This window comes from Carcharhinus amblyrhynchos, unplaced genomic scaffold (genome assembly GCF_965287045.1).
Source record: "Carcharhinus amblyrhynchos unplaced genomic scaffold, sCarAmb.v2.hapA scaffold_39, whole genome shotgun sequence".
In the NCBI taxonomy this organism is placed as follows: Eukaryota; Metazoa; Chordata; class Chondrichthyes; order Carcharhiniformes; family Carcharhinidae; genus Carcharhinus; species Carcharhinus amblyrhynchos.
Genome location: NW_027649780.1, coordinates 8,463,070 through 8,482,616, shown reverse-complemented (window position 1 = coordinate 8,482,616; position 19,547 = coordinate 8,463,070). Strand labels below are relative to the sequence as shown.

Sequence of the window (19,547 nt, the reverse complement as noted above, 5' to 3'; positions counted from 1 at the left end):
TGTAGTTCCAACTATCCCAAATTTCTGACGGGTCTCTTCCCTGTACCCGTGATGCAAACCTGCCAAAATAATGACATCTGCCCTTAAAGAGGCCATGGATTAAATAACATTATTTACAGGCAGGTCAGTATCAATTTCACGGTCACTGGACAGGAGTATCAACTCTGAGTTCTCCCGCTAATACAATGATAGCCTCAACTCCACTTCTACTCTACATCATATATCAGCATCCTGTGACCATGCAACATTTGTGATTCTGTTGTCAATTCCAATATAACTCCATCATCACCTCTCTGATTTTGTACTCTAGACCCCAACTGATAAAGTCGAGTGTGTCTCCTACTTTTTCACCACCTATGAATCTGCCTTTCTGCCTTCAGAGGAATATGGACACTCACGCCAAGATCCCTTTGTTCTTCCGAACTTCCTAGTGTCATATCTTTCATAGCATACTTCCTTGTCAAACCCATCCTCCCAAAGTGTATCACCTTTTCAGGGCTAAATTCCATCTTCCACTTAGCTGAGCATTTGACCATCTCGCCTATATTTTCCTGTCACCCAAGACACTCAAGCACCCTGTTATCCACCGGCCAAATTTTCTTGTAATTGGAAAGCCAGCTGCTTTTACCCCGCTCCTCCCTCCCACTCCCCCCGCCCCCCGAATTTCGATAAATGACGATCAATAGGGGAATTTCCTAAACTTACCTGAGTGTTTAGATTTCAACTTCCTGAGGATTACAAAAAAAACCTTGAGAAAGCAAATTTAGCAAATAAAACGTAAGTAGAATGGCAGTGTCCGCCCCTCCCCTGAGGTTCCAGATGTATGAGCACCTCACATAGGAGCCGCACTATACTCTTGGACAGTCGCAGCCAGCGGCGACATGTCGCCTCTGAGACAGTGTCAAATAAATTCCGGGTCCTGTACCTCCTTCCCCACTGCAACCTCAGTCTTCTGTGCACCCTTTTCGGAGACTGCTCACCCACCTCCAGGACCTCAGCGGCAGCCCCCTGCCCTCCTTCCGGAGGGACTGGTGTTAATTGCTCCTGCGGTAGTCTCACCACATCCTTCACCTCCTGATCCACCACCTCTGCCTCTTCATCCGTCACCATAATGGCCCGCTCCATATCTATCAGTCGAAGATGGGGTTTGGAAAGAGCAAAGAATAACAGATTGATGTCATTGGCTGCATAGACCCAGCACCACTTCAATTCCTCACTTGGGCCAGTAGGCCCACTTGTGGGTGCTGTTAACGCCACACAATCCATGGTGTCACGCGTGACCTGATTAGCTTCTGTGAAATTCCCATCATGACAAATGCTGGCACAGATTATGCATGCGATTCTGAAGGTGTGGGCACTGTGCATCCTTGAACAATTGCCATGTGTGCAACTGCAGCATCCGTTGCAGGTATGGTCAGTGTTACTGGGCAGAGGTAGGCTTAAGTCATCACCAGATGTGGGCTCAGTGACAACAGATTCCGTGCACTCTGTGTGTGAAACTTCTTTCTTCTGGTCTCTGTCTCTATCGTCCTGCCGTTCTTTTCGAAGTGTCATGAAAATGCAGAGTTTAGAAAATCTAACTGGCCTGAGAATGTCATTTCAAAAATTCACCTTAAAAATACTCTGTTAATAGTAGCAAAAATATTTCCGCATTTCACAGGTAAGTTTGAAAATGCAAAGGTTAGAACAAAATGCTTAGCTTAGGGAAGAATGGGACAAAATATTTTCCCTCTGCGTGCAGCACAACAAAAGTTTAACAGTTGCACTCTGCAAAGTTTCATGCTGATGTGAATACGTTTCATTCATTCTTCATGGCGTGCACATTGAATAAACAGAATTAACTATCAAGAATTAAAGCAAGGATAGCGTTTATTTCTTCTTTATAGTTACCTGAAATGAAGCATATGTTATTCGGCATAATAATAATCAGTTGATGACATAATAATTCATCAATGTGAGAATCCTGTAATTCTTTGTTGGCGGTGGCAAAATGTTTTTACCAAAATCATTTATTCTGCACGGGTCAACGCAAACAGAGATTGATTTCGATAAAAATAATTGACAAAAATCTGTCAGTTTTTTTTTGCCCACTAATAGTATCCAGATCCAGATCCAGATATCATGATCAATTTAATTTCCAAAGAGCTTGATACATCAAAAGGCAGCAACGTTCACCTGCTACAAGTTTGGATGGAATTAACATCTGATAACTACACTAAGTGGTATACATTAATCCCAAACTGCAATCTCCAAACAATATCTCCCATGGGTAATGGGGAACAAAGTTCACAGAGGGTGGATGATGACAAAAAGGCAAATGCGCCACCCGACCTCCTGCTGAAAATTTCCATCCCTGACAGTGTTGTACAATATTCACACTTTAGCAACCCGGTCCCAGGTCCAGCCAGCGACTGACTGAATTTCTCTGTGACACACAATGGCCAGCGCTTGCAGTAAATGAAAGCCACCAGCCGATGGTGACATTGTGTTATTTTAATGACAAGACAGTGAAACTCCCATTGCGACTCACAGCTGGCGTTTCTTAATATCAGCTTGACTGGAACAATGCCGTTCCAACACTACCGCCACCAAAGGAAACTAGGAAAGTGCCATAAATGCTTTACTAGGCAAGCTCGGTAAAATTATTTTTAAATGTTTTATTTTGGGGACATTTGTGGCGTCTTCTTCCCCAGTGGCCCAGAATGAGGCGTAATTGCTATTAGTTTCACACTGTGTGAGCTGACCATTATTTAGAGAGGTTCATGATCAAAAATACCATTCCAATAACACTCCTGTCCAAGACCAGTTTGTGCAGAGCTAGACAACTTTGAGGTAAAGATATGAAAAAAACACACGTGTTTCAACTGTGAGAAGTGAATTATTCACTGTGGCCCAGAAACGTGGGGGAGAATGTTCATTTTTCATTCTTGAAATGGCGACCATGGGATATTTTAACTTTGCATCAGAGCGCGCGATCTAGATGAAGGTTAAGTATCTCTGTTAAACTTAATAAGGTATGACTGTGTATATACGCTTCACAAAATAGTCAGCACATCGGGGAAAATCTAATTGCCTTTTTCTTATAAGATGGAAGAAAACTGTGGGAAAGTGAACTCTAAAAATGTCAACATATTCAGAAAAACGAGTATATGTGTATTGATTGATTTGAATGAAGCTGTAGCTGGTATCGCATTGACCCGGTGTGTCTCAGTCACACCGTGTGTCCCTGCTCATTAAACACTCCAATGTCTGATACCGCGGCGTTCACAACGCTGGAAATGTAATAACTTCCCCGATGGTCAAAATATTCTGAACCGCCGATCATTGAGGGCGGGGATTTTAACGGCTGGCTTCAGTTATGATGATGTGATGTTTCTCTGTTCCACTGCAGTTGTGCAGCTCATTCTCTCAGTCTCTCCTGCTAACTGTTGGGTGACAGTTTGATCCGAGGTTAATTTGGTTTCCTCTCGGTGTGTATCTGAGCGCCTGCGAGCGCCGCTGCTTTGCAGCAACCGCAGTCCTACTTAAAGCTCAACAGAACGGAGCTCGCACCAACAACCCAGAGGCAGTTTTTGTACAGGGGTGAGACTGCGTTCCATCACTGTGATGGCTGGAAAGCGCAGTAATACACGGCGGCATCAGTCAGCTGCAGATCCGAAACGGTTAAACTGGTGAATTTAGTCGAGGTCTGAAGATTTATAGAGAAACGGCTTTTGGCAAAATCTGCTTTATCTTCATTATTATATGTATTTCTCCACCCTATAAACTCGGACTGGTTTCCTGGGAGTTGTCGGTACCAGTGTAATGCATAGTTGTTCTGTGTAGTTTCATAGTTACAGGTTAATACGAGCGCTGCTCCTTCTGCCTTAACATCTGAGGGCAGAGGCTGGGTGACAGAATCTCCATGACTCAGATCTGGAAAATAGTATATTAATAAGAAAAAGTTTAGACCCGTGGATGATTGAAATTTGACTCCAACCAAGCTTGGGGAATGAAAGAGCGCATCCACATTTACCTGTCAGAAATGTTCCCCACACAACCCAGATGCTGAGAAGCCTCATTGTCTCTGTCCTCTCTGTGGAAGGGGAGAGGGTTGGATATTTAGCCACCCTTTCTAAACCCCGCTCACCTCACTTCCTTGCTTTTCATTCCAGTCACTATTCTTACAGAGAAAATGCTTCCCGGGTTACACAGCAGAGTCGGGGAAGGAACACCTTCACCAGAATTGTACCAAAGAAAGTAAATAATTTTTGAATGAATTTGTCACTTTGTTTTCACGGATTTGGTTCCACTGCCAGTGTAGTGATAACCATGACTCCAGTGAAATTCCTCTTAAGGGCTTTAATTATTATTATTAATACGTGGAGTAATGTCAGAGTTGCTGTAAAGTCTAGTTTTCTACTCCATTCTCCCCTTCAGAAGGAGAGAGGGTGCGCAGCCTTCTTAAACTGCTGTGGTCTTTCCGAACTATTGATATGGAGAAAGAGGATGTGTAACATATCTAACTTTTCCACTAGTGCAAAGTTCCTCCAGGTGCTGCGGTTTCATCCCAAACTCCAAAGATGTGCAGGTTAGGTGGATTGGCCACGCTAACTTGCCCCTTAGGTATGTGTATAGGTTAGGAGGGTTAGCGGGTTGAATATGTGGGTTCCGGGGATATGACCTGTGTGGGATTGTTGTTGGGGAATCGGTGCAGGTTCAGGATTTTAGGGTCTTATGATATTCAGGCAAAAAAATGTTTTCAAAACATGTAAAAGGAACCTGCAGTTGACATTGGAGCATGGTCATTGTCGCATCACACCTCACTATAGGTAAAATACCCCAGTGTGTGTTACCGTTCTGATCTCAATGTTGAAAATGTTTTAAAGGGAAATGTTTTATTGAGAATGTCAACATCGAGACTGAGCTGCCTGCCAGTGCTGTTGCTGAGGAACTTTGGGCCATAGTTCCGTAGATGTCGATTCAAGTAGCTATATTTGGTTGCACTGAACTGGGTTGCAATCATTAATGTCTATTTTTGCTCAGTACATAGGTAATTATCTGGCATATATTCACTGAGAGCGAGTCAATGTCCCAGTGCTGAAACTCTAGTAAAGCCGAACCGCCCTCTAGTGGTATTTTTTCTAATGGTGTGTCTCATTGTTCCACTTCTCCCTGAGAGATTGCACAGGACTGCGCTGTGGTGTGGGAGATTCTTATACTTGGACAGGGTGGCTCGTGCGGTGGGGAATAGAGAGATATTTTACTCCGAGGGATTTGTTTTTTTGCACAGATTGGACCCAAGGATGGATATGCGTTTTGCCTGATGGGGAAATTAGTTTGGAAAAACGATGATATGTTCATTATGCTTTCAAGATTTATTTTGACATTTTACAGAGACGTTTATTTTAAAATTTACAGAAGAGAGAATAACAATTGATTTCCAAATTGAGAACAAAGCGCGTGTGCTACAATATATGTAGAATCATAGAACCCTACAGTGCAGAAAGAGGCCCTTCGCCCATCAAAAACAACCCTTTTACATTCTATGGGCCACGGAGATTCTGTCACCAGCCACTGTCCTCAACAGTTACGACAGAAGTAGAAGCGTGGCTTTAAAATGCATCTACAACAAGACATTTTTCTCTCCGAAAAGGGAAAAATAATGAACATATCAATTGATTTGCTTCTGAACCTTCTTGGTTGTAAACAATAAAAATCAAATTTAACTGTTAACCCCAAGCACTCTCTTGATTTCTCACCTCTGCACTTTCTCCAAAGTCTTGCGTTCTCTCGATTTCGTCGTACCCAGGATTTGAAAAAAAGAACTCCAGGAATGGTTACCGCAGATTTTGCATCATTTCCACAATAATCATCAACAATAAATACGTCATTTGTCTAACAAGCTATAATTTAGATTTCTGGGATGCATTTGTGACATATGTGTTGCAGTAAACCCTGATTCCACTCAGCAGTCCAATTCCAGCGTGCATTAAGCAACATTTGCCAGCAGAGGGCGCCACATTCAAGCTGGGCCTCGCAATCTCACGGACACTATCAATAAAATCTGCGTCGCTAGTAGGCTGGTGATGGCACAATAAAAGCCCTCCCTTCCACAGACACACGTAGACTCACATTCACTCACACTGCAATCAGCTGCACAGAGCTCAGGTTCCCTCTCTTTCTCAGTCTCTGACTCATTCCATTCGCATTCACTGAGAGAGATTCAGTCAGACATGTTTCTGCTCATCCTGGCGGGACTCTTGCACAGTAAGTACTGGATAACGTTCACCAAGCCACTTACACCGCAATGTAATTAACGATCAGAAATATCCACTTAAAGTGCAGATGGGAGGCTCCGCAAGTTATCGCAAATACAAACAAATGCTCTTGATATTTTATTCTATCTTCATAGGCGGACTGTGCGCAGAACCAGTAAATCAGACACCGGTGGCAGTAACTGCTTCAGCAGGGGATTCGGTGCAATTAGATTGCACATATACAAACAAGGATATGGACTTCATGCAATGGTATCAGCAGAAACCGGCACAGCCACTGACATGGATTATTACCAAAAGCTTAGCACAGGAGACAGATGAAGTTTCAGGACGATATCTGGCGCATGCTAACAAGTCGAAGCTGAACGGTTACTTGAATATAAACGCCCTCAGTGTGGAGGACGGGGCGGTCTATTACTGTGCAGTGAGGCACAGCGATAGTTCATACGTAAAACGCCGCACAAAAACCTCAGCCAGAATTTACGGCCCTCCTTCTGCGAGAGTGGTTTGACCCCAGGTTCAGGAAAGCAGTCAGATCTAATTCCAGAACTTTTTTTGTCTTTTCGGCAGAGTAGCACTTTGGAAAATATTGACACTAATCTCCGTGCCGCAATTTATAAAATGTATTTAAAACAAGAAAATCTAACTTTCTGCAGAAGGAAGCTCAAAGAATTGGAGTTAATACATCAGAAAAATGAGGTCGTTCTCCCAGAATTTCCAACTCAGGTGAGCCAACGGACCACAAATCTTCGGCACTCGTTCCTGTAAAGAAATGCAGAATGGATCGAAGTCTGCTGTCGTGCTTAACAAATGCGATGCAGAATAGACTCAGCTAGCAACACGCCTATTACTATCAATCCGGGACACACAAACTCACGGAGCAATGTGAAGACGTCAGTTCTCATAACTGAAATTTATGTTTTGTGGGAGTGGTCTGTCTTTGTTGAACCGCTGCACTCTTTGAGGTGTCGGTACATCCGCAATGCGAGAGTGGTTTCACTCCGGGTTCACGAAAGCAGTCAGAGGAAAGAGGGAGCATGTAAACTAGACTGAGTGATTGGAAAATAGGACAGAGGAAATTTAAGTCATCGTAGAAGGAATGGACAGAAAACGAGGAAAGTGTTGAAACAGAGATCAATATTGAAAAGAACCGAGTGTAATAGACAGAGTAAAAATCAGGTGATATCATAAATAAAGAGAGAATGGCCTTGTGGTATTATCGCGAGACGATTAATCCAGTAACTCAGTTAATGTTCAAGAGGCCCGGAATTCAGAATTTACTGACGACTATGAAACCATTGTTCCGTAGGTATATTTGTTTGATTATTAGCGAGCGTTCACGTCTTTCGAAATGAACAATCCAGACTTATCAGTCGTGGATTTGTGAGCACATTAAGCAAGATTCATCCGTCTACTCGCCTGAACAGGAAACGACACAAATGCTCTGGTATCAATACGAAACATCAAATGCAACAAATTCAAAATAATGAGAAAGGCATCAGCTGCAGTCGCAGTATCATTAAAGTAATAAAACCCAAAATAATCTGCTGCACAAAAACCCTGCAATATCACGCAGCAACGTTAACAACATTGAGTGGTTTTTTTCACAGATGACGTCCCAAGGCCTCATCTTTTGCACAACAGTGAGTTCACCTTGTCACAGGTGACAGCTGGAGTTAGAGGAAATATCTTCACACCACAAACCACAGTGTGTTTAGGGCAAGGGTCTATATGTGAATTTCAGACGCTCGGGCGTAGAAACAGGTCTTCCGGACCACAAGGTCTGGGGTCCAACCCCACTTCGGTGTTTTATGACTACAGAAGCAGTGTTTCCGGGCCGGTCACACAAGTGGATTATCAGCTTGGAATTTTTTTTACAATATGCCCAATGACAGGTGGTAAGAGTCGGTGAGTTCAAAGGTCACGGATCTTGCACGAGTTAATGGAAACCACTGCAGGAATTTGTCTGGTGTAATCAAGCACCAATCTATTATAAGCCTCTGGTCAACCAGTGCCACCTCAGTGAATGCACCAGGAGGATGAGAAGGGAGACTTAGCGAATGAACTATAGAAATAATTGCGTTTCAATGTCATTGAGTAATCTGAATAAGACGTTTAGCAGAATGTTTCTAATCAAAGTGGTTCCTCAGTGAATCATAAAGTGAGAGACAGAGAGGGAGTGTGTGCGTGTACTTGTGTGTGTGTGTGAGTGAGTTCAAAGTAACTGGAAAATACCTGGACTCCGCAATCTCTTTACTCCAGGGTCAGTGTGGCAACCCTGTCTGACAGAGAATTAAACATTCCTACTGTTTCCTGTGTTAATAAAGTTTTTAACAGCACCACAGCGACAACACTGGGAATGAACTTCCTTGAGTTAGAAAGTACTGTCGGACGTCTGAATGCTGTAAAAGGCATCAATAAATTAATAAATAAATATTAATAAATTCTTTCTTTTCGGTTTCGACTGAAATATCTTTCTAAAGATTAATTTCATTGTCCTCGTGTTTCCGCGGGCCCAGTAAAGTTAATTTAATTTTCATTTTTTTATTGAAATCCGGTCTTTCCTGGATTGGGTAAATGAGTGGTCACCTAGGATTTCCCGGATTCTGTCTCCAGTCGGTTCAGAGATTCTTTCCGCACCAGAGGACACAGGGCAGTCTGGCAGGAATAAGAATCCGGCAACTTCCCGAGGAAACAGCGCAGTGCTCAGTGAATGCTGCACCGTCAGAGCTGCCAGCCTCTCGGTGACCTGTTCAATCGAGGACACCGTGTTCCTTCTCAGCTGGAGGTGACACATCACATGGTCACTGTTTCCAAGAAGAGCAGGAGAAATGTCCTGTTTGATATCTGTTCACCAATCACAATTACCGAACACTACAATATTACTGATGGAAATGACACGCTGAGTCTGAATTAGCTGCTGTGTTCTCTGCTGAATTGCTCCCTCGTGTCAGGGGGATTCGCGGGGAAAATATATGAGGTTAGGGGGAGAGGGTCTGGGTGGGACTGTGATCGCTGCAGATTCAGTGGCCGAATCTCCTTCTGCATTGTAGGGATTCTATGACGTTATAATGCTCTGACGTCAGAATGCCGGAAGTTCTGTCGCATGCGCACTCACCTCCCCCACACTATCATTACCGAAGCTCCTTCACTGATTCACTTTGCGCTCACAGGTCCCAGCGACCACTATAGGGATTCTGTGACGTTATAATATTCTGACGTCAGAATGCCGGATGCTCTGACGTCACAATACCGGATGCTCTGTGCATGCCCATTCTCCTCCCCCACACTATAAATTCAGAGCTCCCTCACTTCTTCACTTTGTGATCACAAGTCCCAGCGACCCGGTTCTAGCCGCTACAGCATTACTGGTTTGGGGATCGGTTTGATATCCGATAGCGTTGCTTTCCCAGGAGCTCCTCTCAGCCTGGGATTTGCTGACAGCTGTGTCACACAAGTCGATAGAATCCAACATGTTTCTGAGCTTCACTTGGGAGATTCTTTTCCTCGAGTTCTTACTGTTCCCTCAGTGTAAGTGTGGTCTCTATTTCTGACAGGAATGTTTCACACCTCAGCAATGTTATGTTCTGTTAAATTGTACTCAGCTTTGTTGTATTATCTCGAATTGTGAATGCGATTGTACTTTATTGTGCTGCATTATAGTACGTGGTGTTATTACTGCAAATGTACAATTGCAGATGCCGCTGGCAGTGAAGAGCTATCACAGTCTCCGGAGTCAGTGGTTGTTACCGAGGGAGCCACTGCATCGTTGAACTGTTCAGCCACAGTAGCTGTACAGACCCTGCAATGGTACAGACAAAATCCAGACAGAACCCTGCAGCACCTGGTGAGTGGTACCAGCGAGCAGGGCAGGATCACGGCTCGATACAGTTTCTCAGAGAAACGCAGCGTTCTGAATGTTAGTGAAACTCGATTGACAGACACCGCCACCTATTTCTGTGCGATGGAGGCACAGTGTAGCAAAGACCGTACAGGGCCGTACAAAAACCTGTCGCGATCACCCGCAACGTGTATAGCCTGTGTAGGGAGCTGGGACTTTAATCACTCTCTCCCTTGGATACGCACCATAATCACCCGATCAGTGAGAACTCTGCCTGATTTGGAGTTACTCTTTCATATCAAAAGAGAAGAACATTTAAATTCGACTATTCTCCATGGAAATGTGTCCGGGGAGCACGTGTTCCATGGTGCTTCCAGATTGAAATCATCATGCTATTCGGTGAATCAATACTCGAAGGATCTTTGTCTATTTCCTGTGATAAATCCCATTCCAGTCTATGGCACATTCTACCTTTGGCTGCAGGGCCGAGTGACGCACACTGAGTCTCCCAGGATCTATCGGCAGTGAAGGCTCTGGAAGGACAGTCAGTGATTTTAAGGGACAGCCACTCCATATCTGAAAGCTTGCTGTACCTATCTATACAGAGCATTATTCCGGGTAAGTTACGGGATATTTAAGAGGATATTTACGGGAAGAGATGGAGGCCCAGACATTGAAATATCTCCCCAGATCTCTCAGACCGGTTCGCTGTTAATTTCAATGAACAAAGACAGCAGTGCAACTGTTTGATAAATAAACGAACATTTATCCTACTTTCACAGAACAGTGGACAGCGATAGATAAATATTATTTATTGCATTGCTATTTGTTACCATCTGGAGTAGAGCATCGCAAACTATAAGGGAAAAACACTCAATAGTAAATTTCAAAAAGGCATTGCCAGACCTTCAGAACGGAAAACAACACGTGGAATGCGGGGTGAAAAGAGCAATTGGGAAAGATCTTTCATGGAGCCACAGGGAGGGGAAATTGTTTCTGATCCATTCGCACCCTTCAGTCACTATTTCTTTCTCAGTCACTTGAGCAGTAGCAGATACAGGCTAGTCACAGACTGCTGCAGGTTCAGCTGTCGCTGTTTCCTCTCCATCACCTGCGACTGACGCTGAGAACTCCGCACTTCCATCAGCTTTGAGTCTGCGGTGACCCCGGCCTCAGCTTCCTTTTGCTGCTCTCACTGTAACACCATTGTGCGTTTATAGACATTGCTGCCGCTGGCCGATTTCTGTCATTGGTTAGATCAGAAGTTCAGTGTTTAAGTCTGTTTATTAGTGTAGCAAGTAGGCCTATATTAACACTGCAATGAAGTTACTATGAAAATCCCCTAGTCACCACATTCCGGCACCTGTTCGGGTTCACTGAGGGAGAGTTTGGCATGGCTGATCAGCGACTGACTCAGGAGGTGGTGCGTGGTCCTGTCGGATTATTGCAGCCTTTTTAAATGAGGTGAGTCTGTGTTGAAATTATCATTGAGCATTCCAAGTATTCATAACCACAGCAGACTTTGACACATTCAATGTTTCGTTCAGGAATTGCTGGCGCAGACTGAGTGGCCTTCGGCCCATCTCAATTAACGGCCCTGGAAGAACATAAAACAGTATTATTTCGCTACATGATCTCTACATCTGAGATCAATGGCAACGTTATCAGATGACACCCAATCGGCTTCAAGCTCCTTTGTTCTTCAAGTCAGTCAATGGTCTCACAGCTCCTTTATCTCCAATGAATCCTACTGGCGGAGGGCGAAAGGAACAAAGTGAATTTGTTCATCTCACTGCAGCGAATTGGAATGCAATCAAACTGAACGATGACCCTGTAAAATTGAATGATTTCCCTGTGAAATTGGGTAGAGAAGTGAAACTACATTTCGTTTTCCAGTACTTCTTCTGGGGGCTCTAATTTTAAAAAGCTATTCTATAACGATGAGAATTCCCTGCAGTCTCTGGGGGCTGCCATTGGATCCTGCGGGATTTGAAGAGTCCAATATGGGAAGTAGATAAACAACACATTGTAAATGAACTAAATGGCGGGGGAAAGCGGAATATCTGTTTGATGGATTTGAGCAGAATGGGAATGTGTTCAGCCCACGGACTGAGTCATCATGAGGTGATTTGATAATTAGAAATATTTATTGGTTATTTATTATATTAAAAGCAATGTTCAGAGTAGCATAATAATTAACCAGCAGAACCACAGGCTTCCTCTGAAATTGATGTCTGCATTCACATCTATTTGATTTTTTTAAAAACGGGGTAAGCGTCCTTTCACAGCACCTGCCGATCCCAAAATCTCTAATATCTGGAAGGACAGGGGCAGCAGACACATTGCGATATCATCACCTGCAAGTTCACCTCCAGGTCACACACCATCCTGACTTGGAAATATATCACCTTTCGATTCGCTTGCTGCGAAAATCATGCAACTCACTTTGCGAATAATTTTACGATTTTGTACAGCGGACAGAAGATTACAAATGTGAGGGAGGAGAAATGCAAGAAAGTGAGAAATAAAGATTTCAAAATGCAAAATAAAAAAGATACGAACAAATTATAATTAGGTTCATAAATAAAGGGAAATGCATTTTCTCCCAACTGACTCGTATTTCCATTCGCCTATTTGCAGTGCTGAATAGATTGAAACACAACTTTCAGAAGAAGACCACTGGAAATTCCGCATTGATGATCTTGTACTTTATTGGCGATCGGGACCGTGTACAGTTCCCTTACTCACCGTCAGAGGGCGCTGTCGTCACATGTATCTCGCAGCTCCCAACTGGATTTGATTGAAACAACCTTGTGGAGCCATTGCCCGTGGCAGCGACACCCGCAGTCTCATTTCACTGCTCAGCCTCTGATGTGCCTTACCTGTCCTACATTATTTGAGAGGTTGCCACCGATGTTCACTATTCGGAATTGGTTACATCAGCAATGTGCTGGGCCGGGGATCTGTAGTCCTGCTTCAGCAGAAGATTCCCGAATCTGCGGAGCTACAGACTGATAGAGAATGAAGGGAAACTACAGTTCACCGCTTCTCATCCTTAGACCATTATTAGTCAGCATCCTTAACCAGTTATAAATATCTGTTGAACTCCTGAGTGATGTAACTCAAATCTTACTGTTGCGAACTAATAATGACTTATTTGTTATTCTTCATTTGGACATTGCTGGCAAGACTAGTATTTGATCTCTATCGTCAATTGAATTTGATCTGAGTGGCATGCTAGGTCATTGTGGAGGGAAGCTAAGAGTCAACGTGCTTTCTGTGGCTCTGGAGTCACATGTACATCACTGACTTGATGTGACAGTTCCTGTTTATGGATAACTATCAAGGTTGTGAACGGAGTCCAGTTCATCACGCAAATCAACCTTCCATCTATTGACTCCGTCTACACTTCCCGCTGTCTTGGAAAAGTAACCAGCTTAACCAAGGGCCCAGGCACCCCGGGCAAATGGAAATGATGAAAACGCTATGAAAGTGGGTGTGGACGCTGAGGGATTAGTGTGAAAATGTGCATACATATGTGCATAGAGTGCCAACACATACATTCCGCTTCAAAATGGCCTTCTTCTCTGCTATAAGTACTCTATCAATGTTGAAAGGGGAGACGGTGGCAGAGTGGTAATATCACTGGGAGAGTAATTCTGAGGGGAGGAAATTTTCTCAAGATATATTTTCAAATCCAACTGCAACAGAATGTGGGTTTTAAAATGCAGTTACAATTTTGAATTTAAATCTTGTTTCCGTAATTGCAGCCCTCACAAGAAATATATCAGATTCTCTAATGCCCTGCAGGAAAGGAAATATTCCATCACTTTCCAATTTGGCCAAGGGTGACTCCAGGCCCACACGTACTTGGCGGTTGTGTGCCTTCTGTGATGGTCTACAAAACCAATGAATTGAGAGCATTAGCGATTGCCAAGATATGCTGACCTTACCATTTGGGTATCGAGCAAACAAAAGAGCAAGAAACAGCAACTAAAATCAGCATTTCGCAACATCTGCAATAGCAAAGGATGTCCAGGAGATGGCAGTGAAACCGTGCTCTTTGGCACGACGCGAAACAGATGCCTCAGTTATTGCTGCAATGGACTCAGTCTTTGTCCGTCCTAAACGAGACCCAGTTTATATGACACAAAATCATATTTCTGATTATATAACAATGATTCTGCACTCAGCAAAGTCCCGGTTATTACTATATCGCACCAAGCCTCATTTGATATTACACAGTACATTCTGGCAGTTATGACAACACGGAATTAATTCTCGGCTAATGTCATGATACTCCATATCTCTGTTGTTACTTCACTAGACCCTCTCTCTCCTGATACTGCACCAGAACATGTTACTGTTTGCATTACACGAGTCTCTGTATCAGTTAATAGATTGCTAGAATCTGCCACGTATAAAGAAACTTCGAAAGCATCTCAATAACTGCTGACCAGTCCACCTCCCTGTTTATACCGAATAATATCCTGTCTCTCATTGTTCTATTTCATGTTTCATTTATTGCTGCACTTGCCCCTGTCAAAGCTTATAAAACCTTGGTTTGAAATTACTGCATCGGTTTTGTCTCAGTTTATATTATACAATGCCCAGAATCAGACAAAATTACGCTAGGCCCGGTGACAATTTAATTGCGCTAGATGCTGCCTCCTTTATTACTGCGCCGAAGCATACCGCTCTTTACTTCACATTTAATTCCTTTCGCAATTATTGCTTCACTCTGCATTGCCTCACTTTTTATTCCACTGGGCCACATCTCTCTTTATATCACACTAGATCATGTCCCTATATTCTGACAGCGCCGATGTGAGTTGCATTACAGTAGAATCTGTCTCAGTTTAAATTACAATGCACATTGTCTCTGCTTATATTAGAATAGACCTTGTCATTGTTAAAACTGCGTATTGCATGTCTCTGTTCACACGAGAAAACACCACGCTGGTTAGTGATACGCAACACCCGCTCTCAGTAATGACTGAACTGGGCCCAGGCTGCATTCATATTAGTACGGGCGCTGTATCAATAATTGGTGCACTCGGCCCTGTCTCTGTATTACTGCACAGAGTCTGTCCCTCGTTTATATTACAACAAATCGTATTAGATGGATTGGTCACGCAAAATTGCCCGCTTCTCTCTGAATATGTGGAATAGCCATGGCAAATGTGTGGGGTTAACGGGGGTAGGGAAGAGGGGAGGGCCTAGGGGAGGGGGGCGGCGTGGCGGTGGGGGGGGGGGGGGGGCGGAATGCAGAATCGGTGAGCCAGATGACCTTCTTTTCTGAATTGTAGGTATTATATGGTTCTATGTCTAAGAAATATCATATCAGTCCCTTGCTTCGGCATTTCAGTGCCGAATATTTTAAGTATTATGTTTTCTAATAACCCTCTTTGGAGAAATGATCTCTTATAACAGGCAACATCTTGGTAAATCTTTTCTGCACTCTCTCCAAAGCCTCCAGGCGGCATGGTGGCACAATGTTTAGCACTGCTGTCTCAAAGCCAGGAACACGCCTTCAATTCCGGCAGCATTGAGTCATAGAGATTTACAGCATGGGAACAAGACCTTCAGCCCAACTTGTCAATGCCGCCTTTTTTTAAGCCCCGAAGCGATGGGCAATGAATAGTGGTCTTGCCATAATCACCGTTAACTAGAAAGGAGATGGAACAAAGCAAAAATATATGAAACCTTATGAGAATCAGCACATTATTTCTTCCTCGATTTGCACAATTCACCCTTTCCTTTTCATTTGCGTCTTGTTTCCTTACACACTTTTCCACTTTTTCAGGCCTGTTGCCCCTCTGCCAGTTTCTCTCATTCACCATTTTCATTTCTTTGCATCTATAATCATGTTCAATGACAGATTACATGGCCAAATGTTGTATTTTCTGAACAAGAGGCGTGACGAGGGAAGGGGCGGGGCTGGATTCCAAACACAAGCCCCGCCCAGGGCGGTGACGCGGTCAGATGGTGTAACAGGAGCTGGAGAGACTGTATATGACCAGTGAGCACTCTTACTACCATGCTGCTACTTTATGTTGGTAAACGATTTCCCGAGACACTTACTCGCCGTCTGTTTAGCTTTCTGTACAACAGTCACTTAATTAAAAGGATTACAATAGTAAATATATCCATATCTCCACACATGCGACTCAAGGGAATCACTGGCCAAGAAATAATGGGGCTCTTCTGTTTTTGTCATCTGGTTATATTGTGGCTGGTGTTCGGTAAGTATCACCATAACTTCTTATCTGCTGGCACTATTGTGATGTTAACGGACCCGCAGCTCAGTGGTGTGTTAAACCTTTCCTTGTGTTTTATTCAGGGCTGATTCAAGCAGATTCCGTGTCGCAACCTCAGATTGAACTGTATATTACTGAAGGAGATAGACTGAAAATGAACTGCAGCTACACGACAAGTTACAGCAATCCCGGTCTTTACTGGTACAGACAGCACACGGACCAGGCTCCGCATTTTATTTTGTACCGAGACAGAAGCAGCAGAAGTGACGCAGATTTTGCCAAGGGAAAATTCGAGGCCGATCAGACAAATGCAGAAAAGAAATTTCCTTTAACACTTATTCGAGCAGAAATCCAAGATACCGCTGTCTATTTCTGTGCGTTGAGCGACACAGAGATTTAAAACTCATCTATCGCTGTACAAAAACCTTATCAAACAGAACTGGCACAGATGGTGTCGCCAGTTCAAGTTCTATCTGCGGTTCCGTGTTAACTGTTACATTTCTGAATTCTATCGCGTCTAATTCAGGAAACTGTGGGTTCCGGTCTCCCTCCAGAGACATTCCAGCTGCCACTTACACTGCCAGCCCTAATAGAGTTCGAGCGTCTCCGCAGTGAATTGCTCAGATAAAGTAGTAAATAGAGGATTCGCCTGGCCTTTCTGGAGGATCTTAAACACTTCACCGCATTGGCCTCCAATTCTCCAAGACATTTACACCTCCGTCGACAAGCCACAGTAGATGATCACGTTACGCGGAATCTTGCTCTGTTCATGACGGCTCTTTCCTACATTAAAATAACGACTACACTTCAGAATTATTTCATATTTGTTGCGAACAGGCTGGATGGATTCGACTGTCTTTCTCTGTCTGTCATTGTTGGTAGCAAGAGAAAATAATGCGACTTGCGGGCCTGGAAACATCCTTTTCGGTTTTCCACTCAACAATCACCCAAACAATGCTTAGTACTATTTTCTATTACTGTGAGTCCCAGGGCGCAGTAATAAACAGCAGCGCACACACCTGACCCGCTCATCTTATATATTTCTCACGCCTCACACTGCTCTCTGTTGGTGTATGCTGGTAAATGCAGGGTGTAATTCTGCACTTGGACCTCCACAAGTTGCGTTCCACCAAATAATTACAAATGAGAACAACTGTTCCCGTCTTCCGGTTATAGGTCTTTTATTGCGGGAGAGCTTGCAATCCTCCTTTATTCTACTTTCCAACGATTACAGTGCATTTACCTCTCTCATTCTTGCTAAAGTTTTATTCCACTGTGGCCAGTTGCGGTGTGCCAAAAAGGTCCCGATGTTAGTCCTAAAATAACGTTCCATAATTTCAAATTGTTTAACACGAACTGATCTATTTATCGAATATTTGTAACATAACAACAGTACTGGCAACATTGAAAACATATAAGAATATCTTTAAAATGTTAATAAGTTTGATATCAGTGTTAAAATTATGTTTCTGCTCCCGCATTTGTTCCTTCAATCAAATATTCCTCAATAAAGAAACGCGCCCCGATGATGAACTTAATCCTTCTGCCCTCTCCTGCTGGCAAAATCACTACAATATACAACATTAAAACCTGTTCCACTTCTGGAACCAATTCCAATAATTCCGTTATCTACAACAATGACCTCTTGTCCCAGGCTGTTCTAGAAAGGGGAACATTTGGTTAACACTGACTTTACCAATCCAGTTGAGTATTTCATATGCCTCAATCACCTCCCCCCCCCCCATTCTTCTGTACTCCAGCGAGTATGAGCCCAAGTTACTAAACTGCTCTTTATATGACAGCCCATTCAAGATACTGATGAGAACACATGTGGAATACCGTAACCAGTTTTGGGCCTCTTATTTAAGGAGATATATTATTTCATTGGAGGTAGCTCGGAGAAGGTTAACGAGGATGATCCCCATTATGGAAGGGTTGTCTTATGAGAAAAGGATAAAGAGGCTGGCCCTCTACTCATTGGCATTTAGAAGAATGAGAGGTGATTTAATTGAAATATCTCGGATTATTGAGGGGCTTGACAAGTTAAATACTGAGAAGATGTTCCCCCTAATGGAAGAGTCTAGAACCAGAGGACAAAGTCTCAGAATAAATGGGCGTCAATCCAAAACTGAGATGAGGAACAATTTCTTCATTCGGAGGGTGGTAAATCTTTGGAACTCTTTGCTGCAGAGAGCTGTGGGGTAAAGTCATTGTTTATATTTAAGGCTGAGATAAATAGATTTTTGATCAGTAAGTGAATCACGAGTTATGGGGAAAGGGCAGTAAAGTTTACGTGGGGAATGTTGGAACATCCATGATTCCATTGAATGGCAGAGCAGGCTCGAGAGGCCGTAACCTGGCCCTTTGTCATTTTGTCTTATAGTTACAGCCGGGTTATTTTAAGCCGAAAACACGGGGCTGTCAATTCTGTCAGAAAACACTCAGTCAAAAGGAAAATAATCATCGATTTAACCAAAGAGTGCAATCAGCACATTGTGAAATGTATCATTTTCTACAAACGGTGTCTCAACCAACAACACGTACTGATCATATAGAAACTATGCACCGGCTGTGGTAAATGGGACACAGTGAGTAGAGATTGAGAATGTGTTGCTCATTAATTCAGCTAGACAGGAAAAGATTATGAAAATGCAAAACGTGAGTGAGGGCGTAATAAATTGATTTGCGAAATTATTTTGCAGTATAAATGATAGTTACAACATACCTAATGCAATTCCTCTGTTACTGCTCATCTGTTCATGTTGAATGTTGTGTTGTGTTATTTTAGTAACGGCCTGAACTCACAGTCTAAACAATTGCTTCTCTTTATCAGTGGGGGCGCGCCCTCTGCTGATCACTAACTGGAACTCCCAGTCTGGGGTTTTTGCCCGGGGTTCGCTATAGCTCTGCATCACTGTGGGCTTCATGGCACAGAAATACACGGCGCTGTCAGAGAGAAGGGTTCCGGCGATATTTAAAAGTACTGTTTTGTTTCCTTTGTGCAAAACAACAGAAAATCTATCCGGAGAATCTTCAGGGATGTCGCCTGTGCTATATATCGTCAATAAATGATTCGGAGCTTCCCCGTGAGACTGGATGTACCAGAACAGAGTCGGAATACCAGTTGTCGAGTAACTGCAGGACAATGTTGTGGTCTGACCTTCTTTTACCATTAGTTCAGGGAGATCT

General features: G+C 43.3%; 1 pseudogene and 1 gene segment (V, D, J or C); one reads left to right on the top strand and one right to left on the bottom strand.

The window, feature by feature from the left end:
* Nucleotides 1-3,598: 3,598 nt before the first annotated feature.
* LOC145335625 (T cell receptor alpha variable 38-1 pseudogene) lies at nucleotides 3,599-4,061 on the bottom strand (annotated as a pseudogene).
* A 12,233-nt stretch (nucleotides 4,062-16,294) lies between these two features.
* On the top strand, nucleotides 16,295-16,758 carry LOC145363604 (T cell receptor delta variable 3-like). The segment is given in 2 exon segments: nucleotides 16,295-16,343; nucleotides 16,442-16,758. Coding segments are annotated over 2 exon segments (366 nt in total).
* Nucleotides 16,759-19,547: the final 2,789 nt, after the last annotated feature.